Source organism: Bactrocera neohumeralis, chromosome 2 (genome assembly GCF_024586455.1).
Source record: "Bactrocera neohumeralis isolate Rockhampton chromosome 2, APGP_CSIRO_Bneo_wtdbg2-racon-allhic-juicebox.fasta_v2, whole genome shotgun sequence".
Taxonomy (NCBI): domain Eukaryota; kingdom Metazoa; phylum Arthropoda; class Insecta; order Diptera; family Tephritidae; genus Bactrocera; species Bactrocera neohumeralis.
The window spans coordinates 56873020-56900480 of NC_065919.1; the positions used below are offsets into that span (position 1 = coordinate 56873020).

Genomic DNA, 27461 nt, shown 5'->3' on the forward strand with positions numbered 1-27461 from the left:
TTTACTATGTATACTCGATCCAGCGTTGCTCAACCTTCTTTAAACTCTCCAAGAAACAAGTTTTCTGGAGTTTTGAAAATTAGGTCACCGTGACGGCGACAACTTTCGGTAATTGATGCGTGACTTTATCAAGTTTGGAAACAAAAGGAAGTTCAACGGGACCAGATCCAGGGTTTGTCCGGAAAGTAATAGGACTGAGTCGATTTAAAAAGATTTATTGAACCAATCGTTATAATTCTTTAAAAACTTTCAAAATAGGCTCCTTCTGCGTCGATGCAGCGCTGCCAGCGCGATTTCCAAGCATTGAAGGCGTCACGGAAGGCATTCTCCGGAATAGCCTCGAGAGCCGAGGTGCATGCTGTTTGGATCCCCTCCGTTGTCTCAAAAAGCTTGCCTTTCATCGGTCTCTTCAGGCAAGGAAACAAAAAAAGTTTGGGAGCCACATTTGGGCTGCGTTGGGATGCCACATATTCAAATTTTCTTGGCACACTTCCATTCGTCGCAATTTCTGTTCGTCAGTGAGCACTTTTGGGACCATCTTCGCGCACACCTACACACACTTAGTCGACGGTCTGAGTTCAAAACTGTGCGCACACGAGTCCCATTGTCGGTGTTTGTCGAAGTCGCAGGTCCCACAGCACGGTCTTCAACAGCGACCTCTTCCCGGCCCTCCAAAAAGGCCTGGTACCACCGAAACACACCATTTCTTGCCAAAGAAACATCTGGGTAAGCCTGCTTGATCAAACCCTTGTACGTGGTACGAGGCAGCAATTCGTTGACAAATTTGACTAATTTGGCTGTTTCTTCTGCAATTTGGCATCCAATCGGTCCAATAAATTTATGATATGCACATGAAACTTTGCGAATTCCAGAAATCGGTATCATCACCTAGTTGGCCAATAGAGTAGTCATCGCTTTCCTCGGACTAGGTACTAATGCTACTCCATATTTTGAATCGATAACGAAATGGCGCAAAAACTCCGTCGGATTGAGTTTAAACGGCGTCCAACACGGCTGTAAAGTCGTCTCACTTGCTGTCCAGTGTGACAAGTGTTTTTTAATCCGGGTATAATGAGAAATTACTTTTCTCTATTCGTATATCGAGTAGATGAACAATACTATCGTGGCAGAAACGTGTTTTTTTTTATTGTGAATCGCGTCTCTACTCTCACTATTGACTGCGAACTGAGCCGATGTAAGGTTTTCGTATCTTATCCTCGCCTAGGATTCCGGAAGCATACTTTCCATCTGTTGCAACAGGATCGACTTCTGCTTGGGACTGGTGCTTCGTTCCGACGGTTCATAGAACATTTTTTGTAATCTACGGTACTCGACGATGACGACTTTCCTTCAGAGGCCATAAGTTTACCTGGTCTATTGTCCAAGCAATCTCAAGTACATTGGTAGTTTCAGATCAGTCTGTATAGATCAGCCGACCAGCAGCACTTTCCGCATGTAGTTGGTATCAAAAAGGGTAAATATCAGTCATTATTTGATGGAACTTTTATTGGATTTCAACAACCCCGCATCTCGAAGTTTGATTGAGTTGCTCAAAGTTATGCTTTCTCCAATTTTCATAAAATTTATGATCAAAATGTTTCCAGTTTCGATGAATTGACATACTAAACTTGTCCACAAATCCATAAGCTATCTTTATAGGTCGGTCAATTTATAAATATATACTCGTATACATATGTATATTTATACCCTGAACAGGGTATATTAAGTTTGTCACGAAGTTTGTAACACCCAGAAGGAAGCGTCGGAGACCCTATAAAGTATATATATAAATGATCAGTTTGTCGAGCTGAGTCGATTTAGCCATGTCCGTCTGTCTGTCTGTATAGTTCGTATATATAGTCCTTCAGTTTTTAAGATATCGTTTTGAAATTTTGCAAACGTCATTTTCTCTTCAAGAAGCTGCTCATTTGTCGGAACTGACGATATCGGACCACTATAGCATATAGCTGCCATACAAACCGAACGATCGGAATCAAGGGCTTGTATGGAAAACTTTCACATTTCACAATGTATTTTCACAAAAGATGGCGCAGGTTATTTTCTAAGATAATAATGTATTCTCCGAAGAAATTGTTCAGATCGGTTAACTATAGCATATAGCTGCCATACAAACCGAACGATCGGAATCGGGCTTGTATGGAAAACTTTCGCATTTGACGGATTACTGCTTAAGGCAACAACATAATCTCCAAAAAAATTGTTCAGAACGAATTACTATAGCATATAGCTTCCATACAAACTGAACACATACTTACTAAAAGAAATGCATCTGTGACGGGTATATTAGCTTCGGTGCAGCCGAAGTTAACGTTTTTTCTACTACAACTACACCAAATGTCCGAGTTAAATGTTTAACAAATTCCGCCCACAAATCGTGAGCGCCAGCTATATGCTCTACCCAGTCCGCCTGCGCTCACCGTCAGCCACCAACAGCTGCAGTTGATCCGCTAAACAACCTAATGGGCAGCAACACCCGTTTGTCTATCTCTGAGTCCGTCTGTCCGTCGGCTGGCTTTCAGTGACTTTTTCTTACGTTAAATTAATGCTGACAATTATTTTCGCAACAAATAAACTCACGAACTAACAACATGCCACAAACAATGTAACGCACTCATGGAGAGGAAAAAAAAAAACGAAAACACCAGTAACGGCTAGAGAACAAAAACAAAATAGGAGAATAGTGCGGCTAGGGCAGGCACAGAAAATGTTGATGACTTTTGAACTGTTGTGAGGACAACGCGAAACATTGTTGCAACCGCCAGCCAGAAGGGATTATTAAAACGACAACTACAGAGGCATTCTATAATTTGTACATATGTACATACATACATATGTTGTGTATGAGTGCATGTATGTGTTGAGTATTTAAAAATCTGCTGTGTCAGCGTTGTTGCAACTGCTGCTGGTGGTGCTAGTGCCGGTGCTGGCACCTTGCCTCCAGCAGCCTTTCATCTTTGTGCAGCGACTCTTCTTTTGGCGGCACACAATCGCTCTTTATGGGCCGCGCAGTAAAACATAGAACAGTCTGTTTAACAGCAATGCGGTTGCCAGCGCGCTGCAAGAACACAGCAACATCATCTGCTGGCAATATCCGAGTCAGCATCTGTCTTTGGTTGCAACACACACATACAAACACACACTACATACATGCAGCATAAAGATCAATGACTCCCAACGCTCAACCACAGCCACATACAGCCACCAGCGTCCAAAGTCAAAGTGAGGCGTCCGCATCCGCAGGCACCGTTGTGTGTTGTTACTAAGCACAAGCTTGCAACGCGCTCTTTTTTTCCACTTTTGGACTTCTGCCATGCATGTACTCATAGTTGGCGGCGATTTTGTTAACGAACTTAACGGCAACGTTGGTGATGATGCGCAACGCTGATGGTGACGACAATGCTGCAACAACAACAAGCTGCCAATAGCTGCTGATTATATTTTGAAGTTGTTACCTCTAATTTTTCTGGTGTTTTATGGCTTATGTTGTCGAATCTCTTGTTCTTCGGTAGTTGCTGTAAGCGGGCTTGTAACTCTGTGCATCTACCCTTGTGTGTTAATGCAACAAAGTTTTGGTGATGCCCCATGTTTGCTTGTCTATTTGTTTGTTTACTTGTTGCACGTGTGCTTTTAAACTTTTCGAAGTATATATGTACATATATATGTAGTTCTGAATTAGTCGTATAAGAAATACTTGCAGAGTCCTCTAAAGGAAATAGTTGCAAACTCACTAGTATACTGCCTGAGATCCTTTGAAATCATTTGAAAAATTGAGATCGCAGTCTTCTGCAGCGACGTAAGAATCCATTCCAATAGCAGAACGGCGATACTAGCCATCTAACTGATTGTGTACTTAAGATTTGTATTGGAATATCCAATCTCATCAATGACTTCGAGGTACTTAATAATAACAATATTTTGGCTGGTTCGCCAGAGTGAAAGCACGGACAAGTACTTCGGTCTCACTGTAAGAAAAATGCGCAGAAATCGGAGATTCGCCATTTTCTTGCGGTTTTATACTGTCCGGAGTTTGCGTGAGCTTCAGCATCTGACCGGAAGATAGCTTTTAAAAGAAGACCTATGAATCATCGCTAACCTTCTTTTATGAATATCGCGGTTGTGCAAGATCACTGCTAAAATACCTTAAATCTCGTTGTTGTTGTTGTATCGACAGAATTCTTTCGAGTCCTTGAACGATTAAAAAATCTGGGTCCGTTCCGGTTATGTAGATTCGATTGTCGTGAGAACGGAGCCTCGTTCCTGGAGAATGGCGAAGATGGTAATAATCCGACTGTCGTGGGAACAGAGTCTCGTTCCTGGAGAACGGCGGAGATGGTGATCAAATTTCTGATGAGTTCAATACGCTTTATCGATATATGAGTTCCAACTGCAGGTCGTATGACTCCACAAAGGACTTGTTAAAGCACAGCTCTCACTACTTTCCCAAAGAACGATTTATCGCTATTGTGTTAACCGCATTTATTGTTCCAAAAAATTGTTAAATTCACTCATAATTAACTGGTAACTTCTACCCTAGGTATATGACTCGTTCTTGCAAGAATAAACGAAAATTCTTTGAGACATATTTTTTTGGTTCTTCGATTTGCGTTTCGTCAGTTTGCCAGCCCACTTAAGAGCCACTTCCTAAGAGCATGCCCGAATATAATATAAATTTTTTCTACAATATTCTCTCACATCCAAACTATTTCAAATCTGGTCGCAGAACTCTTCACAACTAACAAGCCCTTAGTTTGATTTATTGCAGGGTATGCTCAACAGAGATCTAGTAGCACTGATTCGTTGCTAACACAGTAGTTGATAGTGTTGTAGAAAAACAACAAGAAGTGTAAACAAATTTTTACTAATTGTAAGCTAGCAGAAAAAACAGTTTTACAAGAAGCTTCCAGTCTTAATAGCAACCTTCATGAGAGCTTATGTACATACATACTTACATAAATGCAGAGTTATACAGACACTTACAAATGACATTACAAATCTTGTTTAGGCAATAAAACATAGCAATCCGTGATTACCATCAGGTTTGATGTCTCACTTCTACAAAACATTTCGGTATTCTTAATAATATTGTGTTTGAGCTGCCTCAGAAGCGAACTCTAATTGAAATTTATTGGTTATGCTGAAAATATGTACTTATGTATTATTTTGTGTATTCTTTTATATTTATTTATTACGCGTTGCTTTGATTATTTTTTTGTTTTCTATATTATTTGGGATTGTACATCTTGGATTTCCATGGCATGTAGAAATCTCGAAAACTTTGAAATATTGTTTTTAGTTTTAGATATTGATCTAAAATTATGCACACGTTCTTTTCTTCCCAAGAAACTGTTCATGTGTCGAAACCGCAGCATATACTAGCTGCCATAAAAATTGAACGATCGTAATCAAGTCCTTGTATGGGAATCTTTTGTATTTGACGAGGTATCGTCATGAAATTTGCGTGGCTAACTTTCCAAAGCATCGTTATAATCACCGAAGAAATTGCTTAGATCATACCATTATAGCACATAACTGTCTTACAAACTGAATGATCGAAATCAAGTACTTGTATGAAAAGGTTTTGATACGAAATCTTTTTGCACGAAATTTGACATTTGGCGTTTGGCTAATAATATGACCAAAGCAATGCTATAATCTCTGAAGAAACTGAAAGAAAAAAAGATTGGACAATTTTGGCTGCCATACAAATGGCCGATCAAATTAAGTCCTTGTCTGTAAAATTTTTTTTTATGGCAAGTTATCTTCATGAAATTTGACTTCGATTTTTGTCAAAGGCTTAGCTCCTTAAAGTTTGTTGACCCCATACCGTCGTATACATTTAATTTGTTGCTATTAACGGGGTTTTCAATAGAAACGCTACAAAAGTAGAACGATAGGAACAGCAAACGCCGCCATATTTTTTCTCGCTATTTTGGCATTTCTCTTCAGTAAGGTTTACCATTTTATCATGGAAAGATATACGATCCAACAACGAGTCGAAATTATTAAAATTTACTACCGAAATTCGGAGTCAGTGGCCTCAATTTTGAATCCACAGGCACAGTACAAAATGTTCCCGTTACTGTGAGACAAAGAAGTGCCCGTAATGTCGAGAATATTGTTGTCGTTAGCGCATCAATTGAGGAACATCGAAATTAGTCTCTCACACGTCGTTCTCAAGCGTTGGGCATCTCTGCGACGTATTTGTGGCGAATTTTGCGAAAAGATCTTGACCTACATCCTTACAAAATCAAACTGGCGCAAGAACTGAAGCCGCTTGACCACTAGAATCGTCGTATGTTCGTGAATTAGGCTGAGCTACAACTTGAAAATGATCCGGATTTTCATCGGAAAATCATCTTTAGTAATAAGGCTCATTCTGGCTGAACGGCTTCGGTAATAAGTAAAATATGCGTTATTGGTTAGGCAGCAATCCACACGTACTCCCTGAGTCACCATTGCATCCCGAAAAAAATACGGTTTGTTGCGGTTTATGGGCCGGCGGCGTCATTGGGTCGTAGTTCTTCCGTGATGGTCAAGACCGGTACGTTACTGTGAATGGGAATCGCTACCGGTTAATGATAATAATGATATTTTGGTCCGAATTGGATTATATGGACTTGGACAATATGTGGCGCCACAAGCCGTAGACTGTCACACAGCGAATGTCACAATCGATTTATAGAAAACCGAGTTTGGTGAACGTGCTATCTCACGAAAAGGCCCAGTCAATTGTCGGCCTCGGTCATGCGTTTTGACGCCGTTAGATTATTTCCTGTGGGGCTACGTCAAGTCTATGGTCTATGCCAACAAGCCAGCGATGATTGATAAACATCGTAAGAGTATCGAAGGTAAAATTGCAGCAGTATCGGCCGACTTATGCTTGAAATCGTTGAAAATTGGGTTCAGCGTCTGGACTTCTGCAAGCGTGCCCGTGGTGGCCATGCAAAAGATATCAAGTTCCATATATAATGGCATCGAATGTACTTCCACAGGAATAAATAATTTCATTGATACTCCACACCTTTTTTGTTTGTTACTCTTATTGAAAAACCCGTTAGTAATCGTCCAGACCTTTTTCACATATTTATGTGTTTAAGTTTACATGATCACATAAAAGTTTGTACACCCTGTATCTTTAGTGTATAGCATATATAAATGTATACATGTAATTAATTAGCACCTAAATGTATCGGAAACACTAAGCAGCAACAAAAGGGAATAAGCACGAAGAAAAATCACTTCACATAGCATCTCTAGCATCAGCAACCAATTAACCGTGATTCTCTACGCTCTGCTCAATAATTGAAGTGCGAAACGGAATATTATTGTATTCACTATCTTTTATTTTTCTATGAATCTTTACCTGTTTAGTGCAATTCTCATATACTCAAATTGATTTACCTGCTGATGGAGTTCATCTTAAGAAGGCCAATCAACTTTGTGGCTTTCGATATATATAGTATATATGGATGGGTCCAGTGTCAGTTAAATATATAGTATATTTCTCTTCACCTTTTAGTTTTCTTTCTGGCTATTTAATAAGAACGAGATCGCTTATCTTATCGGCGTTCAACTGCAAGTGTCTGTAAACAATTGCTGGCGTTAAAAGTCATATGTGTATTTGTAGCTTAAGATAAATCCATAATGGTCATATCAAGATAAATCTAGCGCAGGAGCAATAAAAAAACTTAAGCTAAGCTATTTGTAAAATAAACACAATCGCCTGTTTGCACCGCCAAGTACAGAGACTCGACCTTGATCTTCCATTGTTTTATTAGTATGCATTCCAATGGGAGGTTTTATTTAAAGGTCACACCTAGTGTGAAATTAAAAACAAAAATCCATTATTTTCATATTTCGTTAGGTTACCTTTAAGATGATATACCAAAATTATATATCGATATCTTAAAAAGCTTTTGAGTTACAACTTTCTAAAATGTGGTCGCTCAGTTTAAACGGCTCCATTAGCTGATCTTCAAAGCGTACTTCTCAAAACTAAATTTTGCAAACTTACTTTAGTGAAGACTCGGAGACACATATGGTACGATCCGATCACTATCCGTTCATCAGGTAAAAACGACAAAAATTGTTTACAATTTTTTCCTTGGTCTTAAGCATTCTTACTGTCGTCGGAGATCGCGTTTAATTTGAAAAATATTAAATTTTTTCTTTAAAAAATTTACTTTGTATTCTTAAAATGTATATAAATATATCCTTATAATACAGTAATGTTCTTTAATTCTCAAAAATATAGACTGTCACACTATGTACCCCTTAAAATCTTATTCTACGTTCATACGTAGGTTGCTATATATATTTCTGGCCTAATAATGTAAATAGGCATATTTATCAACGAAAATGTTTTTTTTGTTTTTTTTTAATTTTTTTTTTTTTTTTTTTTTTTGTCGATTGCTGTTTCGTTTCGGGCTCATACGCATAGATCCATGATTCGTCACCTGTGACGATTTTATAAACGTCTTTTGAAGCACCGCGACCGTATTTTTTCCGCATTTCTTTACACCAATCCACACGAGCCTTCTTTTGAGCGATTGTCAAATTGTGCGGGATCCAACGAGAACAAACCTTTTTTACGGCCAGGTGTTCATGCAATATCGAATGTATGCTGGTGGGAGAAATGCGTAGGCATGCCTCTATCTGAAGGTATGTTACATGACGGTCTTGCATTATCAGTTCACGTACGGCATCGATGTTTTCTGGCACAACGGCTGTTTTTGGACGACCTTCACGGAATTCGTCTTTGATCGAGCGTCGGCCACGATTGAATTCGTTGTACCAGTTTTTCACAGTGCTATAGGATGGTGCTTCATAGCCATACAAAGATTTTAGTTCATCGATGCACTCTTGTCGTGATAATCCACGTCGAAAGTTGTGAAAAATGATCGCACGAAAATGTTCACGAGTTAATTCCATTTTTTGGCCGAGATGAATTTTTTAATTCCCTGTAAATAAAACAATTCACGATTAAATGACAAAACGTTCTGAGTGATGTTATGCTAAAAATGTCAAACTTTCCAATGGAAATGTCAGATTGCACCTGGCAACACTTAGTGTTGCCCTAGGCCAGAATATATATAGCAGCCCTCGTATATCAACACGCTCTAGCTAACTTAGTTGGTCAATAACTTCTAACCAGACAGACCTTTTCCTTCAACAAAACGGTTAAATAAAAAAAGTTTGACTTGAAAATATTGATTTGAAAATCAAGACCCTTTCGTTCTTGAGAGAGCTGTCCAATTAATTTGATCCGAAATATATCAACGAATATTGGAACATAGTTTAGTTAAATAAAACGTGATTGAATTAAAAATAATAATTTGGAAATCAAGGAAATTGGATTCTTGAAAGAGCCGTCCAAAAAATTTGATCTGATACCAATCAATGATTGCTGGGAAATACATATATTTAGTGGATATATGCTAATGGAGTTCTAAAGTTAGAGTTTAAGGTTTTCTGTCTATACGAATCCAATAGTAATTGCTATTAGATCTCTCAAAAGCTTTTTATGAAGTGGCTTGAAGCGAAGATGAATTTGTTAATCGTCGAATCAAATTTTGTGCTTTGAACGTACTATGCTACCTAACTGGGCTCTAAAACGCTACGACAGGGCGGAAAACTTCGTCCAACTTTGAACAATTAAAAGATAGTAGTGATAAATTAACCAGCTTGATATCTGTCTGCAACGGAAATTTTATTTGGTTGCGTAGAGAGGTTATATCGAATTTACTCTCTTTTGAATGTCGAATGAACTTACATACATTTGGAAATATTATTCGAAAATTTGAAGTCGCTTCGGAAATTGTTTCGGGTGTGTTTTTGAGGATTTTTATCATAGTGAAATCGGCTTCAAAAACCTTAAACACGTTTTTCTCGAAACGGTGTTTACATCAAATTTCCGACTTGGCTTGGGAAGTCGCCATTTTGTCAAAAACCAAAATATTGATTAAACTTGTTGTAATAATATTCTTTTTTTCTTTTTTTGAACTTGAGCTAATTTTGGGCAGAAAACTTTTCTTCACACGAAAGATACGTTTTTCAGAGCCCCTATAGGAGATCGGCGACCGAACTAAGGAAATCCAAATTTTTTCAAATAAATTCTAACATTATGTATGTATATTTTGTTATTTAAGTTACTATCACTATTTTCGGGTTCACATTATTTTATAGAATCGCTTTTTATACCTGCCAGAGGGTATATTAAGTTTTCCACGAAGTTTGCAACATTTAGAAGAAAGCGTCGGAGAGCCTATAAAATATATATACATATGTACATATATGCATATCATACATGTAAATGATCAACATCAATCTGTCTTTACGTACGCGAACTAGTCCCTTAGTTCTGAAATTCTTCCCACGAGTACCGACTTTATCTTGAAAACAATGCGATTGCTTGGCGTACATAGTCTATGTATTTTCGGGGAGGACTTGTCAAAACCTGCTAAGACCAGCTATACATGATTCATTTTACAATCACAACTGACCTCTAGCTTTCTTAGCAGAAACCGAAGGCTGATAAGGTCCTCAGAGATAGTAATCTCGTCATAAGAATATAAAATATCTTTACTTCCCCTCATTAAAACAAATATTTTCGGGGTTATAAAATATGCTACTTTTGGAAAATTCTGATTTTAAAATTCCAAAATATTTCGACACAATCAAAGCTTGTTGGAAAAAAATCGACTTTACGGTCTATTTCGAATAAGAATTAATCGTACTTTTATATTTCCGCTGTAAATTGTGTATATGTTTATATGTACATATGTATATACCTACATCCATACAGATCCAAATGTTATTTATTAATTTAGTTGTTCTATAAAATCATTTATATTTATTGACGTCGTCAACATCCCACAGATGATCGCCATAACAGCAATGGCCATGAGCAGCACCCCAGTCACTGGTCAATTACATACATACACACATATATACATACAAACATCACAGAATAACCAGTTACCAGCAAAGTCCATCAGACGGTCAAGTGCCATGCAAGACACCATGAATTCAGTGCTAAATATGAAGCAGTACAAAAAATCTCCATCTCCATCTACATTCATACATATGTATGTATGTAAGTAATTGCATTCAAAACAGAGAAACCAACCGCTATTAAGTTGAGTACACATTAAAAGCCCACAAACATGAGAAAATAATAATTAAGCACGACGCTTGCAGGCGCAATGGCCCACACACGAAATAGTACACACATGCATACATATGTACATACAAATATATGTATATTTACACAGATGGAGTGCGACTCCAGTGATCGACACACTGATCTACAGTCGAGATTTCCAGTGGAGATTGTGCGCTCTAACTCACACTGAAATACATACAGACATACATACATACATACATGCCGCAACGGTAAATGAATGTGGCGCTATAAATATACGAAAACAAAAACTTTGCTCCAATGTGTGTTTGCAGGCCTAGTAAAACCCCCCACCATGACGAAATGCGCTCTGTCCAACTCCGGTTGGACTGGACATTGGTCAGCAGTCTGAGAGAAGACCTTCAGCTTACTTGTACCTCTGTACACCGCTGGCGTTCACAAACCGAGATTTAATTGTTTTTATTTTCAAAGCGTTGTTTTGGTTATGTTTCTACTGTGTTTTGGTACACTTCAAATGCCCAAAAGCCTCAAATAACCAAGTGTGGCGTATTGCAGTCATCATCGCAGCCACTCGACCCTCTCAAGCGTTTGCACTGGCTTCGGTAAAACAAAATTGAAAACTCGTTTTTTTCGCATAATGCTTCAGTTTATAGACACTTTCTGTAAAGTTGCTGAACTTTATTGCTTTTTTATTAATTTTTTTTTTTTTTTTTTTTTTTAAGATTTTTCAACCATCTCGTCAAATTCACACTTTTAAAATACTTTCCGAAATTGATTTCCTGATTCGCTTTGATTTATGCACACTCATAGTGACAGGTATACTTCTGTATGTGTGAGACCCGCACCTTCTCGGTAGACAGGCTCATATGACATGCTTTCTATTTGGATTTCGAATGTTTGCTTAGCCCTCTTTCAACTTTATGTTTTGGTTGTTGTTACGTTTTGTTTTTATTTTTATCGCTTTATATTGTTGTTGTGTTTCTGCGTAATTAACTCAGCATTTACTTCCAACATACCCAAGACTGTTTGTATTTATGCAGTGGGCTCGTCTGCTTTTCGCTCAAAGTGAGTGGTCTTGCGAGTTGTTCTTCTCCCTGTGAATTATGTGTCTGCATGCAGCGATAACAAACACTACCGAGAATGTTTCGAGTGTTTTAAATAGTATAATTACGCGTAAATTCACTACTTTATAATTAATTCTGTTTTGAGATTTTTTTCTTACATTTGAATTTTAAAGAGGAATGTGAAAGCTATTACCACTGACCTTTATTACTAAGAAGTTTTAGGGCCGTTTTCTAATTTGGCAAGTATTTATCGGTCAGTTCTGGTTAAATTAACCAAGATACCTTCTTTTGACAGATGGCTGCTAACCAGTCATTGAGAAAACTTCCCTGAATGGTTTAGCTAATAACACTTTTCAATTTTTCATTGTAAAGATTTGGTACATTTAATCATGTCATAAATTCTGTTACAAAGTTTACAATGCCTGAAGTGAGTACAAAGCTAATTTGTATACTACTGTGATCAAGATGAATTTTTAATTTATACTTCGCGTGTTTTTCGAATCGGTAAATTTTTTTTTTCTGTAAGTTGGTACTGTTAGTGACATCTATGCTAAATTTCACGTCAAAATATTCATTAGTATTTGAGATAGGCGTCGTTTTGTAAGGCTCTAAAAGTGAATTCTTCGAGTCTTATGTCTGAAATAATTGAACAAAGAAGTGCATTGGTTATTTGTGATGATTTCGCCACATTTTCAACTAATATCGTGCCGCAACCATCGCATTTGCCTGATTTACCTTCGTGTAACTTCCTAGCTATTCAGCAAATTCATCTGACCACTGCGCGGACACCGTATTTACTCAATTGAGGATATAAAAGCTGAATCGAAGAAGGCTCTGATGTCCTTCACGACAGAGGATTTTTTCAAGTGCTGTGATGGCTGGAAAATTCGTTGGCATTAGTGTATTGTAGCGGGAGAGGATTACTTTGAAAGAGATGAAATGGACAAAATTCACCTTTCAGTTTGATCACAGTAGAGGTAAACTGAATATCTCGAGAATGTTTTTTTTTACCCCTTTATTGATGTTTTTTCCCAAATGTTTATAGCTGGTGACAGATAGAGAAGTGTTCTTCCTCGCGTGGTTCCAACACATTCAGTTATAAAAACTGCTAGCGAACGCTTGCGTAGAAATCCCCTTCTTAGTCGAATTTTTCAACAAGTAATCATTTGGTACCAGGCCCCGGTAATAAGGCCGATGCATAACAACCTATTTACAATCAAGCTCCCGGAGGTTTCAGCGAGTTATTATCGATGTGTGTGTCCTATTGTCCAAGCTGGCCACTTCTGGGTGATTACTTCCTTTGGACGGCTCAATTGTTGGCGGTACAGTTCCAAATCCAACTCAAGAGTTTGGTTGTAGGAGACCACCAACAGCATAGCAAAACCTTCCTGACCGTCAATCCTGACTGTTTTCATTTGACGTTGTCACGTCTGACTTACTTTTAATCAGCAGTAACCATTTGCTTTAAAAGTGGACTGATTTTGTTGCAAAGAAGGCATTTTGGTGCATGAAGTTTTTGTCGAGAGGCACTTTTATATCGAAATTCATTCTGTGTGCAGAGTTATTTAAATGGTTTCAAGCGGTTTTTGTTGCAATATTTAGCTCCTGGGCAATGGAAAAAGTGCTACTTCATGGTCGTACTCGACGATTTCCATATTTTTGACTATTGGCTTTAAAGAGCATTGTGCGTCTTCGACATCAATTGAAAGAAGATCTGTAAAATATGGCATATTTTCTCTTAACTTTTTCATTGACAACAGCACTTTTTTTGTATTTTCCTAAATAGCTATAGTAAGCTTTTTGTTACATAGTTTTATTATTATATTCTTTTCATCATCGAAAAAATCGCAGGTCTTACTTAGAATCTTGGTCAAATATCTTGAAGATGTTGCTTAAATAAATACTATATTTGTACAGTTCGAAACTAGGTTAGAAATCTTCGTTGGTTTCGAGAGACGTACCGAAACTTCTTCCAAAAAACTATTTGAAGTTTGACAAAGTCTCCCTTGCCGTCTGATGGTTGGTCTTATGCACCCAGTGAAAGAAAGCGAAAATGATGTCATTTAGCGGGTTTTTGCCCGCCTGGAGTACTTTCACATTTTGTTACGGAATTCATTGGATTCATGGTATTATTGATTTCACCTTTAAAATGATAGTGTCAAGAGTTTTAACGTGTCTTTATAGTAGATAAAATTGCGCTTATCATAGTTCAGACCAAAGCTTAAGACCCAGATCTTTGAAATATCTTTAATATCTTTAGCCGAATTTCAGGAATACATGTTGATGTGATCCTCAAATCGAGTATATTCCGTTCAAAGCTCTTTCACACTGAAATTTCTATTTGATTTGCAAAATCGTACTCAAGGCTACAACGCGACGATTGCCAATGAGTTTCAAACACTCTAAAGTTCTTAGTTAATGGATCGCATTAAATTCTATGTCGTAATAAAAAATCGTGGCATTGAAATGCGCAACTGTAAATGCTTACAGCAAGCATCGACCAAAAATTGCTCATACATTGCGCAGCAATTATTGTAATACCGAATAATAAATCAATTGGTTTGGCTCTAGTTCACCTAAAGAATTTTTATTAGTGCGATGTGTTAGTTATGTGGGAAAGAGCGTGCTGAAGCAGAACCGAGCCAAGAATTAATTAATAATATTGCAGCAACACCTTTTTTACTAAACGCCATTACGTGTTTGCTTGCATGTGTGTTGGCATGTGTAGCAATAAGTTTGGAATTTTGCGCATATTTCGTTATGATCGTTATTCAAACAAACACACAAACCAACAAAAAAAAAAAAAACAAAACAACTCAATCACTCATTGTTTTTAATAATAAAACAAAGCGCAAATGGAAATCACTTAGTATGATATCATCGTAACAATATAAATAATACAATAATAATTTAATTCAAGAAAATAATTGAATACTGTGAAATGGTTGTAAATCATTCTCAAGTCATTGGTAATTGTTTGAAGAATTTATAAATATTCAGAGGTTGTTTGAAAGAACCACGATCAAGAGAGAGACCTTAGGTGATAGCTATGTAAAGGCATGATTAAAACAAGAAAAGACGTTAACTTCGGCTGCACGGAAGCTAATATACCCTTCACAGATTACATTGGTGCCTTAGAAAATAATTTATACCAAATTTCGTAAATATATCTTGTCAAATGCAAAAGTTTTCCATACAAGAACTTTTTTCCGATCGTTCAGTTTGTGTGCCAGCTATATGCTATAGTTAACCGATCTGACCAATTTCTTCGGAGATTACATTGTTGCCTTAGAAAATAACTATACCAAATTTCGTGAAGATACATTGTCAAATGTGAAAGTTTTCCATACAAAAACTTGATTCCGATCGTTCAGTTTATATGGCAGCTATATGTTATAGTGGTCCGATATCGGCCGTTCCGACAAATGGGCAGCTTCTTGAAGAGAAAATGACGTAGGCAAAATTTCAAAAGGATATCTTAAAAACTGAGGGACTAGTTCGTATATATACAGACAGACGGACGGACAGACGGACATGGCTAAATCGACTCAGCTCAACATACTGATCATTTATATATGTATATACTTTATAGGGTCTCCGACGCTTCCTTCTGAGTGTTACAAACTTCGTGACAAACTTAATATACCCTGTTCAGGGTATAATTATGATGAGCCTAGTTTCACACGGTATATGCTATAACAAACATATGTGATTAGTACAATAGCTATGGTGCAGCCGAAGTTTACGTTTTTTCTTAGGTTTTGCATACATTCGTCTTTATTTTGAACGTCATCCTCCCTCACCCCTTCAGTCATCCGACGTCTCACTCGTACTCCAATGAGGTCTTCATTATCGATCAATTGACTATGCGGAAATTCGCAGCTCACTGCACGCGGCCCCATAGTCGCCAACAGCAATTGTCCACGCTCACTCGGTTGCGTAGCGCATATTTAGACATTTGGGGCACCGCATTTTCCGCAACAAATTATTGACCACAAAATGTTTGTGCACAATTTTCATTTTATTTTTTTCCAACAACCACAATTACAGCTTGCTATCTACACATACACACCCATCGACTCGCGTTCACGCTGCTCACGACGACGCTCCTACTCAACTGCTCGTCACCGCACCAAACCATCCACCATCCGGTTTCGGTGTGATAATGTTATTCTAATGTGTTTGAATTTAATTGCCGATCGGCTTGATCGCCTTCGCGATGGCTTCTAGCGTGTTTCCTTGCTGGCGAGTCTTTCGAAATTAATTGAATTAAGTTGTTGATTGAAGCGTGCAGCACACGCTTCGCCTTGCACAGTTATTGGTATGGTTGTAAGTGGGCTCACTGCGAGTATATACTTACATACATATGTATGTATATACTCGTGTGCTTGTGGCACGTTGTTTCATAAGTTTGTAAATGAAGTGGTGGCCGTTGCCCGGTGCTCGATCGCTCTACGCCTCATTCGTTTGAGCATTTCATTGCATTCGTTGGCAATCTTGTAAACTTTTTTGTTTAATTTTTTTCTTTTGTGTTTTATTTAGTTTGCTTCTTAGGCTTTTAGTTTTTATTTTTAACTGTAAGTTTCTGTGCTGCAACGCTTGTTTATTTGGCTTTTGTTTTTCTTGTTGTAAATGGTGTGCTGTTAACCTGCCGAATAAGTTTTGGATTGTGAAAGGCGCGCGTTTGTATAAACATCGGTTGGAAACTTGCTTAGAAAGTGTAAATTTGTTTATAGTACCTGATCGTATATATATGTTTGTATATTTGGTAAAACACTATTTGTTTATAAATTGTTGCTGTTTGTATGCGGAGTAAAATGTAGAATTTTATTGCCATAGGCAGTGGCACAGTATGATTTGAAACTATTGCGGCATATTGGGATTAAAAAAATATCAAACTGTTTAATTCGATTCGAATGTCTATAGTTTTGTTTGTTGTGTCCAAAACATTTGTTGCTCAAAATTATTGATAAATAATAGACAAAGACAGTAGAAATTAAAGTGTACCAGTGTTCAAATTTTTATCATACTATTTTAGAAAACAAAATTTTCATTTTTATTAATTTTAATTTTTACCATTTTGTTTCCAAATCATGAAAACATGTTAACTTCAGCTGCACCGATGCTATAATACCCACCACAGGTGCTTTTGTTCTAGCTTATCTTGATTTTGATCGATCAGCTTAAATGACAGCTATGTACATACATATGTATATGCTATAGTAGTCCGATCTGAACAATATGTTAGTAAATTGTAGCGATGCATTAGCTAATAATCTAAGTCAAATTTCGTGAAGATATCTTTTCAAATAAAAAAGTTTCATACAAGGACTTAAATTGGATCGGTCAGTTTGTACGGCAGCTATATGATACTGTTGTCCGTTATATTCAGTTCACCTAAAGTGACTCAGCTCGCCATGCTGATTATTTATATATATACATATCGCTCATTTGCTGCAAGACCGGCATAAGTCAAAAAAATCGATTTGCCAGAAAACGCGTTAAAAGTTTTCAACTGACTCCAACCTTACACGGAAAACAGGAATCATATTCTCTTCTCAAGCGGAGCATATAAGAGGTATTCATATGAATTTTTCACTCAACATGAAGTATGATATAACGAACAATTCTGCATCATTAACTCAAAAATCACGTTTTTTGATTTATGCCGGTCTTGCAGCAAATGAGCGATATGTACATACATAACGTACTATTATGAGCAAAAAATCGTCCGACTACGATTGTTTCACACAAAAATTTTGTGATTTTGGAACCAAGCGTGCTTTCACCCAAATAATCCTTGAAAATGGTTTTCACTGATCCTTTCGATATTCCAACGATGCCAGTAAGATCTTTGACTGGTGGTCGTCAGATTGGAAGTTCAAACACGACAATTTTCTTTATTTTATTGATGGCCCTTAACCAAACGTGCGTTCGTCGTCAACGCGTTCTCAACCCTTTTTGAATCATTTTTACAATCAGAAACACTTTCACCCCAGCTCGAAAATGACATACTTCCGATATTCTCAATGCCAGAAGGCGTGAAAGTTTTTAAGAGACTCAAATGAAAGGTCAATCGCACTTCCGGACAAGACATCGCAGTCCAGATTGAAGTGTCAACATTTGACAACGCCCTGACTCACATGCTTTTGCTTTCTTGTGAGCAGCTAACCAAGGCCGGCGTCCCAACGCTTTCGCAGCCGCCCAAAGTCCAGATGTGGGCGACCCGAACTTTTTTGTTTTGTCTCCTTTCAGATGACAGAAGGGATCCAAGCAGCATGCACCCCAGTTCAATAAATTTTATTAAATCAAAATCATTGATCAAGAAAGCACCAATCATTTCATCATGTCTTTATACGTTACTTTATTCTCTAAACTTCTATTTCCTATCTTTAAGAAAATTTTTAGCTTTCACTGAAGAAATATATTGGAGTCTACTGCATACTCAACAATTTCATCAACTTATGCATCACTACTATAGATTATTTCAAAAAATTTATTGTTAATCATTGACTGCAACCTCACATCTAATTCATTCTGTGTAAGGCGGCAATTCATCATCCCTATTTGGTATACCCTCGTTTCTATACTCTGCACTATCCAAGCTTTCACTTAGCTGACGCTGGCCCGCTCGCCCCGGCTTGAACTCTTGGCCGCCTAATGTGATGCTGGGTGGTACCTTTTTGCCTCGAAATTTAACGGCATCAAACGCTGGTGGCGGCGTCTTGTGTTCCGGTGAGTTATCACGCTTTGATGTGCTCGTATGCCAAACAGCGATACGTTTCTTTGATTTCTTTTTCGGCAGCAATTGTTTGATGGACGTACCAGAGGCGGGTTTCACTTTTGTGATTTCGCTGAAGCGTTGCATTGTACTGTATTTTCGTCGATAGTAGATTATTTCCAATACCAAAGTGACCATGGCCAAGCCCAAGCCAAAGAGTGTGGCGATAAAAACACCACCCAAACTTTCCAGTGATATGCCTTCTTGCTCTTCATTCACCGAACAGGCTTTAATGCGCGACATATTCCAATATTTCGCTTTAAGATCCTCGAAGAAGCGATCCTTTTGCAGTTCCAACAACGCATAGCTTAGTTCGTCCTGCGAATTATTGTGAATTTTTCTTTGAAAATAGTTTTATTAGCGCTGTTTCTAGTGAACACTTACCGCGAAATGTGAGCCTTGTTGTATTGCAATTGCATAGGGTTGCTCCGCGAATACTTCGCCAACTTCGGTCAGATTACAGTTGCGCGTCAATTCGTATTTGATTTCGGACGAATCGTGTATGAAGGCAAAGTCGGCATTTTCATGTTCGTTAACCTTGCGGAAGCCTTCTTTAGCATTCCTTACCGGTTCGGAACCATTTATCGCCAGTAATATTGTACCATATTGTTCCTTGATGGGATAATCCCAAATTCTAAAGAAAAAGATTGGGTATGCAATAAAAGTAGCCATAGCGTTGAGAAATATCTAGGAGATTCAAACAAGCTTGCTCGCGCAATTTCTTATTTTCTTTCAAATACTATGATTTGTACAGAAGTTATTCTGGTTGAACTTTAAAAACTGTCCAACCCTCAAGAGGCTCTATTAAATTAACATTTTTACCTGTATCTTTGAAAATCTTCCGTCACGTTCAATGTCAACTCTTTCCACATGCGGTACAGCGTATCCTCAGCAAACTTCATGTTAATGAAATATTGATGTGTGCCCGAGCCTTCAACGACTGTATAATTGATTCTGGACTGACGTGCCAACTGTTCCAAAGATTGTACCGGGGTCTGCATGCGTTCCACCGTCAGAAAAGCCGCTAGGTTAGCTGTGAAAGTGGCCAACATCAAAACTACAAACAGCCAATAAGCAGCGACCATTATACGTCCAGAGACGGCTTTTGGTGCTTCACCACCACCCTGCGGCGTAAACGAGGTCAAGGCGAACCAGAAACTCTCGCGCAACGTGAATTCGCTGAAAACAATATACGAATTTTTAGGTTAGGTATGGAATTCCAATAGTTTTCACTCACCGACAAGGATACTGATAGGCCGCACGATTATTTCTATAGCTGTATGGTGAATACTTATCAAGCAACCAAATCATAAGTGCGCTACCCACCAACGCCGCAATAATGCTAAACCACACTTCCACCCGCAGCACAGTCATGAATTTGAAAAGTGATGTCTGTCGCACCGGTTTACGCATTACAATGGAAATGCCAGTTTGCTCAAAATACGGCGCTATGTAGTCAATAACTTCCTCACGTTCGGAGTACATTTTCAGCGCGGTAACAGCAAAGTCCGTCTCACCAGTAACCAGATCGCCCACAATGCCATCCCAGACATCGTTAACAACATCGCGACGACCAAACTCACCGGTAGCCGGTGGCACCAGCATGTAGCCGAAATTTAAACGCTCCGACAGCTTTTGTATAGAGTCAATGCAGAAACCCTCCCAAATCGGGTTGCCAAAAGAGTCGAGTATTAGTTCATCAGTTTTCGGATCACGTTTCATGTAATTCCATGGTATGGCCTGCAAGCAGTAATGGAAATACATAATTGTCTACCAATTTCGCTGTAAGGAATGTGGAACGTAGATACCTCCACAGTACCTATGCGAAAAAATCTTCGCGGCGGACTGATGGTCTCATTTATTTTGCGCAGATTATCATTTTGCCAAATAGCCAACTCGGTCACAGCATCGTGTTCGCTCGAGTAGAGATTTATATTGATCGTCGGTGTATAAGTGAGGCGTGGCACGTGATCGAATTCGTCGTCGGGAAAAGTGACATCGGTTGTAAAGTCCAAAAACTCACTCATCGGAAATTGTTCGAAAATATCAAAATTCGCTGTTCCGTTCTCAATGGGGCTTGTGGCATTGCATTCCATTACAAAAGACGGCAACCAATACAAATTGGCTTGTTTCAGTTCGATTAAGCCGCGTAAGATTTCCAAAATCATTGCGCGCTGAAACTGTACCGGAATTATAAACTAAATATTTTCCTAAGCATATAAAACGAGTTCAATGAATTTACCGAGAAGCCACTGAGGCAATATGTGTCCTTCATCCTTAGTGCCCTGCATAGTGTCTTCGGATTGATTGTGAATTTCGTCGCATAATCCACTTGCTTCTTAAATTTAAAGACACGATCTCGTGGATCCAAATAAACGAAATGCCATTCCCGTGGTCGTTCAAAGAAGTTGGCCTTTGAAATCTAAACGTGAGAAATATATAAATTTTAGAAAAATAAGTAATCCTCTTTAGACTTACCCTATCAAAAATGCTGTTCATTGCTGTGCCGTCCGCAAATATTGCATAACACGAAGGCATAGGTCGGATTTTTCGTAGGCGCTTTATAAAATCTTGTTTATTATCAAATGCATTCATTATCAAACTGCGGAAGGGATAACCCTCGACGACTTGTATTATAGCTTCCTCAGTGTCCTAAATGTTAGAAAATTGTTTTTTGTTTTTTTTTTATAAATAACCTTTCTGAATATGCGTAAAAGCTGTGAAAACATACCCTAGCATTCTGAAAGATCATAATACATTCGTGTCCCGACTTTTGCAACACAAATTGTGAAAACATTTTAAAATAAGGTGCCAACATACGATCCACTCGTAGGAAAGGTATTTGATATGTTCTAAGTAGATCCAATCCTTCACGCCATATGTGGTAGGTAAAGTCGATAACTACCGATACGCCGTCCGTTGCGAGGTGTTCACAAACTGCATGAAATAGAGTTCAGCGGATAATTGCAATAAAAAGTGTTGGTTGGATTCTTAACAAATCTTTAAATTTCTAATATTTTTTTTTTTAATTTTATACAGGCTACAATTTTGCCTCTGAGTTGAAGCGTATATTTTGTAGTTTAGTTGTCTAGAACTTGATTGGATTAAAAATTTGGGTTATTCGTAATTTTAGGTATGGTAACACTGCATGAATGCAGATTGAAAATAGGAACAATTTACGATCTGTGTTTTTCATTTTTTAATTCTAACAGGCTCAAATTTTTGTCGTATATTTTCACAAGTTTATATCCGAAGCTGGTCGGAAAGTTATGGACTCTTTGGCTTTGTGGTGGAATAGCTTTCAATTTATTTTCACATTTCAGAAGACAAAGCGCCGTAGTGATTGCATTGACCTAATATATTCCCGCATAAATTTCAGGAAACTGCCATTCAGTTCTTCAATTGACAGGATAAATATTTGTATCCGATCCGGTTACGTAGATTCGTAGGTGGGAACGACATCAAAAGCTTCGTAGCCTTTTTATGTCATTTTGCCAAAAATTATCTATATTTTGGCCGCAGTTTCACATGCCTCGATAAGTCCGTTCCACGAATAAGCTTCATATTTAAGGAAGCCCAATTTAATAATTAGACTATAATACAAATCTTTCGTAAATTTTCAGGCTTCTTAAGATACATATACAAGAATTCTAAGTGTAAATTGTGGCTGCAGGACATTTTCTAGAGGAATTAGCTAGACTAGCCTAGTTTACACTATACCGCGACTATTGAAGAGGCTTTGAAATAAAGAAGGCTCTAAACGGCAGTATACTTCGGACTTAACCGCAATAAGTAGAAACGTTTCGATTAAAAAAATGTCACTTTGCGCATCATTGATTAAACAATTTTTTAAGGGGCATGCCGAAATTTCGATATCTGAAATAATTTTTGAGTTACAGCCTTCTAAAATGTAGCCGCTCAGTTCAATCAGCTCAATTTGTCGTTTTTCACGAAATAGCATCCTTTGAATTCGCTGCAGTGATAACTCGAAGACAAACGATCCGATCTTCCTGTTCTGTACAATTCTACATACAATGATCTATCGGTTTTTTGACCAAACCAAATTTTTGGGAGACCGAAAATTACGTAAATTTAATAAAAAAAAATCAACTTAAAAAAAAAAAGTCGTCATTTCGTCCATTTTTGATTTTTTTGGTGATCATAGGTCATTGCACGGAGAATATGTATATCTGGTTCGCGGAGAATTTTTTAGTTTCAAGTTTTATCCACGCAGAAGCTCGGAATCACTGCACCTTTTTTAAGTGCCATCGGAGATTTCATATAACTAAAAAACTATTTATTTCTTCGTCGCGCCCAGCAAGCTCCGGAATTGTTCAGAGAGCTGGACTTTTGTGACCATATGTGATATAGGAGGGGACACAATAGACCTCAATTAATTTCTATTTATGTATTTGATATTTTTTCTTGAAACATGTATAAGTATACCCACGAAATTGCAAATCAATCGATACATCAGTTTTTTTTTTTTTAATTCCCAAAAATCTATCTTTTTCTAGGCTGTCACACTAGGTGTGCCTTTTAAGTCTTACTTCGATGCAATGAACTTAAGTCCACGTACGTTTTTCCATATTCTTTTCCTCTTTCTTTCTACCAACATTCGTTATAACCACGACATAATACTGTATCTTCGTCTCCAATTGCAAAGCTTCAATTTCTTTCACCGTACTTGCGACATCCAACTCGATGTCCGCCTGTAGTGGGTCAATCCAAAATGCTGAAGAAACAAAATTCGACATAAGACACTCATTTTACTCAAATTCACAAAAACAAAGCATTTGCTGATATTTCGTACCGATTTTCAATTCGTTTGCGCAAACATAACCGAAAGTGAACAAAATCACAAGATTTTGTAGAAGCCACATTATGCCACAATTTCGAAACGTCCATTCACGGTGTGTTTGAAAAAACAACTGTTATGTGTGGCTTGTGCCATAACTGTGTCATATGCAATTCTTTAGCTTTGAGGAAATATAGCTTCAAAATTGCACCGGCTGACAAGTCAAGGCTGATGTATAAATTGCATAATAATTTCGAGCAATTTGCATTGATTTGTGCACACACACCCACACGTGACACTTCTCAATTATTTAAAGTCCTGACCAACTGAAGTGTGTTGCAAGCGAAACGGAAGATTGCAACGGAATTAGTGAGTAGCTTCGCAATGTGCGCTATTGATATATCCGTATAACAAGATGCTATGTAGATGTGTGACTGCGTGTGTAGAGTTATGAAAATTGCGCGCATAAAAATAAACCAATTATCGACATAAGCACGATTTTTGCGTCTGTTTTTAAATATAAAATCGATTTATTGGAACAATAATTATCTAAATTATTTAAGGATCAGACTTCAGACATGAAAAAATCGAATAAAACAAGAAAATATCGCTTATCGTAAAATCTTATATGAAGAAGTGTAAGATTAGACTTTCTTCAGTCAGCTGTGGAACTTTTTATTAATCAATACTCAACTGTTGCAATGTATTGAGCTCAAGTTTGATTATCTGAAACGCCGTTTTCGAAAGCTCGTTACTTTTTCAAAGTTAATTTCGAAGAGAAAAGTCTAGATGTGCTCGAAAGTTCTTTAATTTTTTTGAAATTAATTTCGAAGAGCAAAGTCTGGAGTAACTGGTAAAAGTGCTTGATCAATTTTGACCCGGAATAAAATTTAAAAAATTTCATAAGAAAAGTCTAGATTAATTGATAAAAGCGCTGATCAAATTTGACCCGGAATAGAAAAACATTATCTGAAAAGCCATTTTGGAAAGTTCCTTATTTGTTCGTAGTTAATTTCGAAGAGAAAAGTCTAGATATGTTCGAAAGTTCTTTCATTTTTTTCGAAATTAATTTCAAAGTGAGAAATCTAGAGTAACACGCCTGATCAAATTTGACCCAGAATAAGAAAAAGCAAACTACATTTTCACGTATTTTACTAATACAAATCTTTTTTATCGCTTTCAAAATACAAGCATGCCAAAGCTTAAACAAGTTTGTCATACACTTCTTATAAGGCTCGACTAGAATGACCTTCAGTGAAGTGGTTCAGCAAATCTTGTTTCGTGTTTTTTTTTATTGTTCGACGTCGTATTGCAAAATATTCAGGTCTTTTGGTGCGAGTCTAGGCCTCCGGCAGAGACACTGAAATTGTACACTACTTCGTTTGCATTATTTTCAAGCTAAATCACTGCATCGCGGAATCTCCTTCTGGCAGGAGATTTGTGTGTCAGGCGAAACCGTTGAAAAATTGCGGCAGTGAGCACTATCACCGATAGATTATTGTTAAGAAGGTTGAATATTAGGCGGAATCTTCAGGTGGAACTCATTCACTCCAATAGCGACTATACCGGCTTTGAGCTCGCTGCCTATGCGCTCAGAACTAGTCAAGCAGTGCATGACCTCGTTAGCAATGGCATCAAAATTCCTCACTATTAGATTTGACCATTGCCGAAAACTGCACAGCCGATGAGCTTGCTTTTACCCTAATTTCTTGCGATAGAAAGCGAGTCAGTTTTTTTATATTCTCTTGCGCTCTAGCGCTGGAACCCAAAACGCCCAGAGTGAACCAGAAGAGGTCCCTGGCACTATTAGTCGAATTTTTTTTTCATGGTAAAATCACCAGACATCGTAAAGAAAATCGCAAACAAACTGCATTTGACACGTGGATATTAAATTTAGGATACTCATAAAAAAGCTTGTAGCAATCTAGGTTATTTACTCGAGCTTTAGGGTCGCCTGACGACGCCTTTTGTTATTGTTATTTTCTTCTGTAGCTTATACGTTACTCTTTTAAGAGAAATATTAAAAAGGAAATGACCCATAGTATTGAAAATATGTATCATTTATGACAACTTTTTGATTCCAAAGAAAGCAATTTAAAACCCTTGTGAGAATAATGGTTAATAAAAGCGCTGAAGCAACCCTGAAAAAGCAATGAAAGTAGCTCCTATTTGTAAAGCACTGTTACCCATAAAATAAAACTTTATAGCACCGATAAGAATGAGATTTTTCTAATGAGTTTACGATTTTTTGTTTACCCCTGTATTAGGATTTCGTCACGTTTCTAAAAGTAGGGTCTGTTGGGCAGCATACTACAGGCATGTGTGTTTATTTCTATTTAAATTAGCCCAATTTGTTCGAAGTTTGATTTCATGCGCCTCCGCTAAGCGCACAAAATACAACTAAAACCTCCAAATCTGTTTGTTCTCATGCATGATGGTCTCATTTATTTTATGATCACTGATTTGTATTCGCCTTTTCAATGCCACTTAAATATTTTATGGCCTTTGCGAGTGCCACACACTCGCACATCGCTGCATTTGTCATTCTAACGGTGCGCGCACGTTTGTGTGCCAGCGTTCTAAAGTTTACTATATATTTTTTAGTTTTTGTGCCTATTCGTCTGTTTTAATTACATTTCATTTACAATCAACTGATATCACCTCGCCGCAGTTTGGCGCCTCCAACCATGCGCTCAGCAATATTTCAATTCGATTTGCCCTGATTTCCGCTGCCTCCAACAGTATACGCGTTGTTTTAAATTCTATTGAACAATTTCATAAATGTCTTTTTTATTATTGCTACGAGCACTTTAATCACATTTAATTACATCAGCAGCATTATTTAGCGCTGCAGTAATGAATAGAATTCAGTTGTAATTTGTAATGTCATTTGAGTGGCGTTGTTCAGTGATTTCATAAACGCCGAGAAAAATGCTTGTCGGCTTGAAATTATTTATATGCATAACTACATATCTAACTATATGTATGTATGTATGTATAGTATACTCACACACTTGACGATTCTCTGCTCATGTGTAAACAGTCTTTTTATTTATAGGGAACGTATGGCGGACCTTTAAAGTACCGTTGTAGCTGGGGAGTGGCCTTAAAAGCGTGTAGAATAAGTTATAAAAATCACCTTTCATTAAAGCTTTTAACTGCTTTGCAAATTGAGTAATTAAATAAAATAAATACCTCACTTTTTCAGCGGCCTGTCTTAGGCAACGCGTGGCTCTACACTTTAAAAAATGTCTCTATAAAAGTAACAGGCGTTTGTATGCATATTCATGAATTCTGTAAATGCATTATTAGTCAGTTCTCTTATGTATTTTTATTCTAAGCCAATCATGCTAAATAATTGTTATATTACTTTAATGTATTTATGCCAATTTATTATTATTTTTTATATTTTAATGAGCTAAAATATAGAAAAATTGATTAATAGTCATTCAAGGTTTCTTTGCTGTACAGTTTAGTTACAGAATTCTAGTGTTGTAGACTGTTTGGATATTGGAATGGCAAGGTCACCATTTAGTGAGATTTTAATTTTACCAAATACTGATATTATTATAAAGTCTTAAAGCTTTCAGTTTTATAGTTTGTACTACATATTACTAAAGAGATGGTATCAATAAATGTCTCTGCATATGAATC

General features: G+C 37.5%; 2 protein-coding genes across 3 annotated transcripts in view; one reads left to right on the forward strand and one right to left on the reverse strand.

The window, feature by feature from the left end:
* LOC126751776 (uncharacterized) overlaps positions 1-27461 on the forward strand; it is a 110057-nt gene that overhangs the window by 24497 nt on the left and 58099 nt on the right. The window lies entirely within an intron of this gene.
* On the reverse strand, positions 18568-23962 carry LOC126751770 (ionotropic receptor 25a). Of its 2 annotated transcripts, XM_050462290.1 has the most exons (10): positions 23823-23962; positions 23589-23744; positions 21741-21946; positions 21488-21661; positions 21252-21431; positions 20818-21189; positions 20247-20749; positions 19832-20188; positions 19394-19643; positions 18568-19327 (listed from the first exon to the last, which is right to left on the reverse strand). In XM_050462290.1, exons 1-10 carry the CDS (start codon positions 23890-23892, stop codon positions 18761-18763), a joined length of 2835 nt encoding a protein of 944 aa, XP_050318247.1. In that variant the 5' UTR covers positions 23893-23962; the 3' UTR covers positions 18568-18760. The 2 variants fall into 2 exon arrangements, with proteins under 2 accessions (XP_050318247.1, XP_050318249.1); XM_050462292.1 differs by lacking the exon at positions 23823-23962 and having other exon boundaries at positions 23560-23679.